The sequence below is a fragment of the Zingiber officinale genome, chromosome 6A (genome assembly GCF_018446385.1).
Source record: "Zingiber officinale cultivar Zhangliang chromosome 6A, Zo_v1.1, whole genome shotgun sequence".
Classification (NCBI taxonomy): domain Eukaryota; kingdom Viridiplantae; phylum Streptophyta; class Magnoliopsida; order Zingiberales; family Zingiberaceae; genus Zingiber; species Zingiber officinale.
Window position 1 is genome coordinate 140,922,449 of NC_055997.1, and position 10,618 is coordinate 140,933,066.

The window sequence follows — 10,618 nt, forward strand, 5'->3', positions numbered from 1 at the left end:
TTTTGGCCGCGAGCGACGACAGTGATCCCTGAGCTAAGTGTGTACGGCCCGTCCAATCGCAGGCGGACACCTGGTTGCACACCACCGTTGTTGCGGGCCTCCGTTCTGTTGGCTTTTGCAGCTAAGCGGTATGATCAATTTCGCCGCCGCCGGCGAGCAGCGAGAGAGCGGGCGTCCCACGTGCGCGTCGGGCGGCCTGGCTTTTAATCAATTGCTGTAGAACTGTAGCCACTTTTAATACAACTAGCAGTGAGCTGCGGTAGGAGGGTACTGTTAAACAGCGTAAAGGAAGAAAGATGGAACGAGTGAGATTAATTATTATAGTTAAGAGAGGGAGAGAGAAGGCTCTAGATCAGAGATTAGATAAATATGAATACGATCACCAGTCGCAACTGAACCATATTCCTCCTCAGTGGCTCAGCCTTTGGCTAACTGTTCATCCGCTGGTTTTCTTTCTTTCTATTATTTTTTTTCTTTGTGACTTGATCTGTGGAAAGCGAGAGGCAAAAAGATATAGGGGCCTCCATCGTTACTCTCTCCAGGGCGGAGCTTAAGATTACGCTGACCACCCACCGAGAATCAGATAGAGGTCATGGCTTCTTCGGCGGCGGATCGGTTCGGCGGCGGCGGCGGCGGCGGGGGAGCAGGAGCAGGGGATGAGCAGCTGCTGCTGCTGCACCACCACCACCATCCGCAGATGTACTATCACGTGCCGCAGTACAGCCGAAGGGAGAAGCTGCGGTTCCCTTCGGCGGCGGCGGCGGAGGAGGAAGAGGCGTCTCCGGCGTCGAGGTCTCTGCTTGTACTGCACGAGCCCGGCGGCGCGGCGGCGCCGATCTACTCGGCGGGAGCGAATTCTTTGACCGCCTTCCACTCCGCCTCCACGTCGCCCTCCTACTACCACAATAACTACGGCAGCGTCGCGCAATTCGACGGCCACGGTGCGCTCCCGGTCGCGCCGCCGTCGCTGCAGGGGCAGCGCCGCCAGATCCCCACGCAAGGCTTCTCCCTCTCGCTCTCATCCTCCCCCTCCGCGCGCCCGCGGAGCCACTTCGCTGGCCGGCCCGCCCCGCTCGGCCCCTTCACCGGCTACGCCGCCGTCCTCAACCGCTCCCGGTTCCTCCAGCCGGCGAGGAGGCTGCTCGAGGAGGCGTGCCAGGTGGGACCCAGCCAAGCCTCCGCCGACGGCGGAGGCAGCGCTAGCCGCGGCGCCTGCCAGCAGGAGTTGCTCCTGGATGCCGATCCGCCGCCGAGGGAGCCGTCGCTGGTGGACGATCACGGCATGGGAGATGACGTCGCCGGCTCTGGCTCGGAGCACCAGTGGAAGAAGACCACGCTCATCTCAATGTTGGACGAGGTAATTAAGCTACCCAATTAACTTGATCAAGCATTAAATAGTAATAAAACTTCTTATTTATCGTTCGAATTAACTACTACTGATCGTCTTGATATGACTTGTTTAAATTTTTTTTTGTCGATATTATTATTATTATCATCTCTCTGCCTCTCCTTTTGGATTTTCTTGATCCAGTGCAAGTTTCCGAGGAGAATACTTTATTGTATGAGTAGCATTTTTGCCCTTGTGTTCTATCTTGTCAACTGGTTTTCAATCAACAGGTGTGAGACTTCCTTCCATCTTTGAAATGGATGATAATCTTTAAAGAAAAAAACATGGTGCAGTAATATTATATATAGATAGAGGATAAATTTACTTCAAATTAGGGTTACACATTTTCCTTCTTTTGTTAGCCCTAGACACTGTGATATGATTTGCATGTCGAAGGAATATCAGCTCATGATCCTAATCTAATCTTTGATTAATTATATAACACAGACATACTTATCAATATGTTGAAGGTATTTCATGATCCTAATCTAGTTCCTGAACTCTCATGATTTACCCTAGAGAATATAGTTAAAAATGGTGTGCCTTTACTACATAATTCATTAAATCAGTGAAGCTAAATGATCTATTTAGGAAAGGAATTTACATCAGAAGAAATAAATAATGTTCATTTATAAAAAATACTAAATTTTATTACTCAAAGTTCCAAATCATAGATTGTTTACAAACTTTGCTATACTACTTATCTGTTAAGAATATAAATTGGTAGCTTTCTTACATATTGAGCTTGTGGGACATAATATAAGATCATAGATATCAATTATGATTGATTTCATAATATCAAATTAGTGAATGATAGAATGAGTAAATGAGATATCTTGTTGCCTTTTGATCCACAATGAGCAAGTGAGAGCTAGGTGAATCGTCAATTTAGCGAGCAGTGACAAGGATGAATGAGTGGTCGCGGAGCTCATGGTATATATATCTTGAGCTATGGTGAGGCTAACAGATTCAATGTGGGATTTGAGCAAGTGATGAAGACTATCTCTAGTGTGATCGACTTCACTAGGAAGTCAAAATTGAGATGAGTCTGAAGTCAGCTAAATTGGTTGAGTCTCCAAAATCATCTTTATTCAATTGAATTTTTGATGAAGTTTCATTTGATTCCATCCAATTTCTAGTGAAGTTTAATCTTTTCAAAGCCGTCTCTTTTTACTGTTTCCATCAATATTTATAAGATTTCCATTTTATCGAGGAAGATCAGATAGATTTTTTTCAATACCTATCCAATTCGTGCAATTTGTGTCGGTAGAGGCAGATTTAGACAACTATGACAGACATCAAAGAAGATGAAGCAAAACTACTTGTTGTAACTTTGATCTTTTTTAGTCGACAAGCCCATAGGAGGAAGTATTATATAAACAAGCATCAACTACCGAGAATGCCTAGACACCAAGAAAATGAAGTTCATGCTGTCTGTAGTCCTTAAATTTTGCTTGTCACATTAGAAATCCCTGAGATTACAAGTTCACTTTTGCAACCACAATTTTGTGTCAAAACTCAAATTTATCGCGAACCATCTTGCAATTTACAAAATTTTTGAAGCCTGAGAGTGTTCGTACATCGAACTTTTTGATTGTCATCTCTGATTTCTGCCTTTCCAACTGCTGCTTTTTCAGGTCTGCAGAAGATACAAACAATACTATCAGCAAGTGCAAGATGTTATCACATCTTTTGAGTCAGTCGCGGGGTTGAGCTCCGCTGCTCCATACGCCTCGATTGCCCTCAAAATCATGTCCAAACACTTCCGATGCCTGAAGAACATCATCTCTGACCAACTCCACCAGGTGAACAAAAGCACCAAAGCCACTGTCCGAAGAGAAGACATCTCAAGCTTTGGTCTACTAAACAACACTGGATTCCTTCAAAGACCAACCAATATCACTGACCATGCTGCCTTGGCAGCTCAAGCTCAACCACACGTATGGCGGCCGCAAAGGGGGCTTCCGGAGCGAGCCGTCTCCGTCCTCCGGGCATGGCTCTTTGAGCACTTCTTGCATCCGTAAGTAAACAACTTCTTAGTTAACGATCCAGTGATCTTAATCTTGTTGCTGTTGCATTTCAATATGGTCAGTTTACTGCTCATGCAACAAGATAAGATATCAAACAGAACTAGTCAATGATGTGCACTATAATTTGGTAGGGTTTGCTATGGTTTAAATATTGGTTTAGTCCATGTTGCTTACTACTTGTGGATCAGTACTAAGTTATTATAATCTTATAGTTTCATGTTCCATGCAGTGGCATTTGTTTGATCATAGTTAAATAATTCTCTAGGTATCCCACTGATGTGGACAAGCATAACTTGGCAAAACAAACTGGTCTCACAAGAAACCAGGTAATTAATGGTGTTACTAATTATTAGTTAACACTAATTGCATGTGTTGTTTGATGTAGCTTAATTATGGTTTTAATGCTCATGGCCAGGTCTCTAATTGGTTTATCAATGCACGAGTCCGTCTTTGGAAGCCAATGGTTGAGGAGATCCACTCGCTCGATATGCGTCAGAAGAACAAAACGAGCAGTCACCAGCCACAGCCGTCGTCCTCCAACTTCCCGTACTCCGATGTGCCTTCAAGTGGAGTGAACATTTTGCCGGCCCGGGTTAATGTCGTGTCACTCACCCTCGGCCTGCAGAACGACAATGGGGCTCGCTTTGCCGGGGAACCACTGCCGGTGAGTGTGGCGAGCCGGTTCGGGCTGGAGGAGTGCAATGACCCCTATTTGGTGAGAGCTTTTGGGAAGGATCGTTTGCTGCATGACTTCGTTGGGTGATCAATCAAAATGTGCGATGCATGAAGTGGATAATTAATTAAGCATGTAAGATTGGTTACGAACGTGTATTTATTTATTCAGGACGTATTAATTCATCCTGACTCAATTGGCGCATACAAATGGTTGATGACTTGGAATGTTTCCCTCCCTTTTTTTTTCTCTCTTCTTTTGGATTTGGGGTGTCGTCCTTGCTAATCTAAGAACCAGAGGCAAATGGCTTTTGATAGATTTGGTTAGCCTACTCAACACCTCAAAACGGTTTTGTTTGTCTGCCGGAGTAGTTGCTATGGCCGCTCAAGCTTCCGGACGAGATGACGATGAAGCATAGTAATTTGCTGATAAAATTTCCTTAGCGAACTTGAGTTAAAGTATTTCTATATGCTACAACCCGAACGTCTTGATACGTCGCAAATCTCCGTTTCTGCTTACTCATATATTACACCAACAGTGCCACCCCTGCCTTGCTTACTCATATTACACCAACAGAGCCACCCCTGCCTCCGCGTCAGAGACACCTCTGTTTGTCATTGCCATGGTCAGTTGCTTACAAATGTCTCATTTTTCTTGAATCAGTTAGAAGATTGAAACTTGCTTTGGCTTCTCATTAGATACCAAATTCCAAACCATGCGTACGAATGTCTCATTTTTCTTGAATCAGTTGGAAGATTGAAACCTGCTTTGGCTTCTCATTAGACACCAAATTCCAAGATATGCGCATGTGATAGTAAGAGATGGGAGGACTCCTCAGAGACTATCACTCCTGTCTCCTTGGACAATAAAAATTCCAAAACACTATGTAATGCCGGACCTCCTTCGACAATAAAAATTCCAAAAGACATGACTATGAAATGAAGGACCGATTATCTCTAGCTTTAAAACCATCGATTTAAAACCAACGATCATTCAAATCAAGCCATCGATTTAAAACCAACGATCTCGATTGCTTTTCTTTTGAATCGGGATTGGATGATTTCCTAATCCTACGGCCAAAAAACATGAACCTGCCTTCAAAAAAAAAAAAAAAAATCCCCTACTAAAAACTAAAGAGACCCGTTTGACAGTCCGACGTCCCAGACACTGACACGCGGCGCTTCGTTTCAGCGTCTTGTTCTGAGATCGACGACGACGACGCTGATGTTGTCCGTGCTGCGCCGCGCCAACGCTAGCTTCGTCAACAGAAGCGCCGCGTCCGAACATGCCCTGTCCGACCCCGTTTCTTCCGCTTCCCTCATCGCCACCGCGGTCCTCGCCCTCGGGCCGCTGTTCCGCAGGCACGTCCTCGCGATCTCGCACGCCATTTCGTTGCTCACCACGTCCCAGAGTCCGTCGCTTCCCAGGATCAGACACTCGTCCTCCTCCTTCCTTTCCGTCACCGTCACCTCCGGCTCCGCTATCACGTACGGCTTCAGATAACTATCGCCTGCAGAGTAATCAAATCGCATAGTTAATGAACCACCAGAAGCCACGCAGAAGGGCAGGAGGAAGAGGAATTTAGCTTACCTATCGCTCGCGACATGGCCAGGACACCCAAAACTCTGGCGCCGTCCCAGTAGATGACTCGACCACCGGCCTCCTCGATCCGTCTCAGCTCGTCGGGTCGGTCCGGCTACCAAACATTGGGAGCAAAGTCGTCAGGATGCATCGTGCAGAAAAGGGGATTTTGCAATCGGAAAGCTCACCTTATGATCGGACGAGAGAGGGACGGGCACGCCGTTTCGGCAGAGCACAGCACGAGAGTCGCCGCAGTTGGCGACGACGATCCTTGTCGACTCCACCACCGCGACCACGGCGGTGGAGCCGACGTGATCGCACTTGGTCGTCTGCATCTCGCACCGGCAGGACGCCACCACTGTGCCTGGCGCCGACCCTCCGTTGCAACAGGCCACAGCCTCCGCATCCATCCGCGCGAAGCTGATCTCCATGATGGCAGGCCAATCCAAACCCTTCCCAGGCATCGATGCCGATATTTCCTCCACCACCATCTCATGCATCCGATCTCTGCATGATTCCGCCACCTGAAAAGGCCGGCGCCAATTTGCCCCATCCGGTAGCAACTAAAGATCAGAGACAAAAGAACGGAAGAGATAGACAAGCTTGCGAAACAAAAAGAAGAAGAGCTAGAGCTCTTCTTACATGCGAGCATCCATGACCGTCGTAGACGCCGAAGAAATGGTGTCGATGAACGAAGTCTAAGCGAACAGTAACGGCGTCCTCCATTTCCCTCCTCCGACCGCGGACCGATGTCACCCCATACCTTGGACGCCCATCCCCAACCATCGACTCCAAATCTCTAGCTCTGCAAGTACGCTCCGATTCCATCAATGCTGCTCTTGTCCTCTGTGTCGACCCATTCCTTGTATCCTCTCCGTGGTTCTCAACGTAGTCGCAACCAGGATCCACTCTATGCCGCTTCTTGCCCGTATCCTCCCCCACCGCAGTGACGATCCTGAACCGCCGCAGCCTGGTCTCACCGATCGATGCCGAGGAGACCTTCGTCGCCTGCTTGCAGATCTCGGCCATACTGTCCCAAACCAGAACAGATCAAGGCCACTGCATCCAAAATCCCTCACCTGCGAGAGCCTCCCGAGGAATGAGGAACTAGGGAGATGAAGAAGAATAAAAACGCACGGGCCGAGTTCGTCAATGCCGGCCCGGAACAAAGCGGATGTGCCACCAAAACGGGGCAGCTGGCAGTCACGATTACGGTACCGTCGTCGCCTGGCGCATCTCAGCCGTTCTTCTGACTGCCCATCGAGCATCTCCGGTTCTCCCATCTGACGCCGGGACGCGTGGATGGTTTGCCGTCGGCGCGTGTCCGACACGTGTTCCGATCGGTAGGGCTGCCTTTGCTGTCTTTTTATTTTATTTTATTCTTTTCTTTTACTGGAAGGGCATGGAAGGGCACGTGTCCATTGTCGGGAGATATTTTCAAACTCGGAAGTTAGGCTATGCAAAACGTGGCGCGGTGCAGTTACTGGCAGGAACGTGTACGCGAAAGATGGGCATCGATTGCGACGCCGTGAGACAAATACCCGAACAATAATGGCGCAGATCTTTTGGTTGAAAGCGAGGTGGTTGGCGGAGAAAGAAAGGAAGAGCGGGACCACGTGGGGTTGGCTGCGGTTTCGGTGCTGGTAGAAATGGGGTTAAGGAGACGTTGATATTGAAAATGGATTGGGTCGAACATGGTCTCGACTTGCCGGGCTAAGCCTGGCCACTCTTCTATAACAATCCATGTATAAACTATGTAGTAGAAGGCCTTTCTGCCTGTTGCCTCCGAATGGGTAAGACAAATCTCAGCCACTAGATCGCACTCATCCACGGCTCCTCCCGCCAAGCCCTCCACCGCCGCACCCTCCAACTCTTCCGACAGATGCTCCATCAAGGCTTCGCTGCCAACCGTTACGTCCTCCCCACCATCCTCCGGGCTTGCGCCCGCATTCCCGACTCAAACACCGGCCGAGCTCTCCACGCCGTCGCCCTCCGCTCCTCCCTCCACCACGACGCCTTCATCCGCAGCGCCCTCATCGACATGTACTGCAAGTGCGGCCAAGTTCCCGACGCCCGACGCCTGTTCGACGCAACGCTCGACACGGACCTGGTCATCTGGAACGCCATAGTCTCCGGCTACGCTCACTTTATCGCGGCAGAAGCCGCGCTGGTTCTCGCCGTCAAGATGCCGTCTTTGGGGTTAAAACCCGATCTTGTCACGTGGAACGCCCTCATCTCCGGATTCGCTCACCAGGGCGAGAATGAAATGGCCACGGAGTTGTTGAGATCGATGCAGTCGGATGGGATCGAGCCCGACGTGTTCTCCTGGACCTCCATCATCTCCGGCTTCGTGTTCAATTTCAAATACGATAAAGCCTTTGAGATCTTTATCCATATGGTGAAGATTGCAAGACTCCGGCCGAGCTCGATCACCATCAGTAACCTCTTGCCAGCTTGTGCCAATGCAGCGGATTTGCGCCGCGGGAAACAGATTCACGGCTTAGCTCTGGTTGCAGGAATTGCAGAGGATTTGTATGTTGGTAGCGCGCTGATTGACATGTATACCAAATGCGGCCTCGCTCACGAAGCGCACAAGGTGTTCGATGATATGCCGGAAAGAAGCACGGTTTCATGGAATTCTATGATATTTGGCTACGCTAATCAAGGCTACTGCAAGGAAGCAATCGAGCTCTTCTATCGAATGGGAAGCACAGGAGAGAGACCCGATCATCTTTCATTTACGGCCGCGCTGTCGGCTTGTAGTCATGGCGGAATGGTCGAGCTCGGCAAGGGATTGTTCCACTCAATGCAGGCGAAGCACAGGATCGAGCCTAGGATGGAGCACTATGCTTGCATGGTGGACATGCTGGGGAGAGCAGGCGAGCTCACAGAGGCCTGCGATTTGATCGCAGAGATGCCCATGGAGCCTGACGCTTTCGTATGGGGAGCATTGCTTGCGGCAAGTCGGAGCCACAGCAATATCGAGCTCGCAAAGTTGGCAGCTTCTCATCTGCTTAAGCTCGAGCCAGATAGCGCAGGGAGCTGTCTGCTGCTGTCAAATGCTCTAGCAGACGCTGGGAGACGTAGAGATGCTGTTCAGGTGAAGAAACTAATCAAGAGAAGGAAATTGAGAACGTTGTTGGGTCGCAGTTGGTTGGAAGTTGCATCAGTGTGATCATGCCTTTTGTACCACCTAGGCACGCTCAAACAGAGCCAATGCCAATGGCTTCTGAATTTGAAGATTTCTAAAGAGGGACGGAGATTTCATGGCCAATGCCAACCAGTGATAAGCATGCACAAGGATGTCAGACAACATCCAAACTGCCATGTATTGCTTGATTAGGAATTGTAAAGTAGCTTTGTTCATAAGTAGCAATGATCAGGAGAACCACAGCCACTAGACTCATCCGAGGGGACACTCCTCGTCAATCATGTGCCACATGATTGACGAGTGTCCCCTCGGATGGGTTTAGTGGTTAGCACATGAGGTGTTACCATTAGGGATGTAAATGAACCAAACAGTTTGTGAGCTTTTCGGAGCTCGATTCAGTAAAAAACTCGTTCAAGTTCATTCGTTTATCTTATCGAACCGAGCTTGAGTTCGATTTCGAGCTCGATAGTTTTATCGAGCCGAGCTCGAGCTTAAGGATATTCAGCTCGTGAACTCGCGAACATATTCGTTTATAGGCTCACGAGCCAAAAAAATGAGCCTTAAAATGAGCTTTAAACGAGACCGAAAACGAGTCCGAGCTCGCTTAACGAGTTAGGCTCGTTAACTTTGATAATCGAGCTAATAACGAACCGAGCTCGAACTGTTCGCGAGCTTGATAATTCTAAAACTAGCCGAGCTCAAGCATTGTGATAAAAGCTCGATTCGAGCTCGAGCCCGAATATAACTTAAACGAGTCGAGCTCGAGCCTAATACTGTTCGGCTCGGTTCGGCTCGTTTACATCCCTAGTTACTATCATGAAATCTGGGGTTCGAATCTCGATAAAGTCGAGGTAAATGTCTTCCTTATGTGCTAGTCACTATTCCAAAGGCTAGTAGTCGTTCGTATTTACCTCCTCCTTGTTGGCCCTGGGACGGGTTGGCGGGAGCGCTGGGGGCGAGCGTATTCACCTTTTACCACTATCTTGAATGACGAGGAGTCTCAAATCCATGGAAATTTCCTACCCATCTGGTGGCTTTTAACGAAGGGCATCATGACCATGGGGTTTCCTTGGGGCACGATGTAGAAGGGCGTCGAAAACATGGTGGGTATGGTGTAGGGAAGGAGTACGATTTGAGGTGGCATCTGGGACGATTAGTGTTGGTGCTCTCGGAGGCTCTGCGGAACGGGCATGGAGGCAAAGGCACAATCAGAGGAGGAAGGAACCTCGCTAGAGATTCCCTCCTTGCTCCATAGATAAATGCGGTACTTTTGGAGGTGGCTTGCGATGTTCACCCTCCACGTTCATCATCTGCATGAATGTCTTCGGGACCGCGTTCTTGGTGTCGAGGCGCGTCACGACGTCCACGAACCGCTTGTGGAGCTGCGGTGTCCACACTTCCTGTGGTTGCTTCTGGCCCCTCGCCGACCTTTCGTCGATCGAGTTATTCGTCCGTAGGGCCGACAAGGCCTCGACTTGTCGACGCTTGGGATGGGGACTTCTATTCCATAGTTTACTTTGGGCACCACAGCATCGCTTCCTTCTTCCTCCTCCTTGCCCTCGTCATTATTTTCAATAGGGGACTGGAAAGGAATGAAGTACCGGAGCGAGGAAGCGAAACTGAGGGAGGGGAAGGTGTCGCGGAGGTTATTTAGGGTTTTTTTGTGTTCTATAGTTTCCATAAATATTGGAAAATTTTAGTTAAATTAAAATTACAGAAAATTAATTTAAATTTATTTATCAAGATGACCTTAACAGATAATCTCATGCTATCAACGGGATTGATTCGGTCATACT

At 48.7% G+C, this 10,618-nt stretch overlaps 2 protein-coding genes and 1 pseudogene across 2 annotated transcripts; 2 read left to right on the forward strand and 1 right to left on the reverse strand.

Moving 5' to 3' along the window:
• The first annotated feature begins 398 nt into the window (after positions 1 to 398).
• LOC121998356 (BEL1-like homeodomain protein 9) lies at positions 399 to 4,286 on the forward strand. Its single transcript, XM_042553258.1, has 4 exons — positions 399 to 1,357; positions 3,025 to 3,407; positions 3,683 to 3,743; positions 3,833 to 4,286. Exons 1-4 carry the CDS (start codon positions 593 to 595, stop codon positions 4,178 to 4,180), a joined length of 1,557 nt encoding a protein of 518 aa, XP_042409192.1. The 5' UTR covers positions 399 to 592; the 3' UTR covers positions 4,181 to 4,286.
• Positions 4,287 to 5,024: 738 nt separating this feature from the next.
• On the reverse strand, positions 5,025 to 6,832 carry LOC121998360 (probable protein phosphatase 2C 68). Its single transcript, XM_042553259.1, has 4 exons — positions 6,314 to 6,832; positions 5,860 to 6,195; positions 5,681 to 5,786; positions 5,025 to 5,600 (listed from the first exon to the last, which is right to left on the reverse strand). The coding sequence occupies exons 1-4, from the start codon at positions 6,698 to 6,700 to the stop codon at positions 5,278 to 5,280; spliced, it is 1,152 nt and encodes a 383-aa protein (XP_042409193.1). The 5' UTR covers positions 6,701 to 6,832; the 3' UTR covers positions 5,025 to 5,277.
• Positions 6,833 to 6,998: 166 nt separating this feature from the next.
• On the forward strand, positions 6,999 to 9,186 carry LOC121998359 (annotated as a pseudogene).
• The last annotated feature ends 1,432 nt before the right edge of the window (positions 9,187 to 10,618 follow it).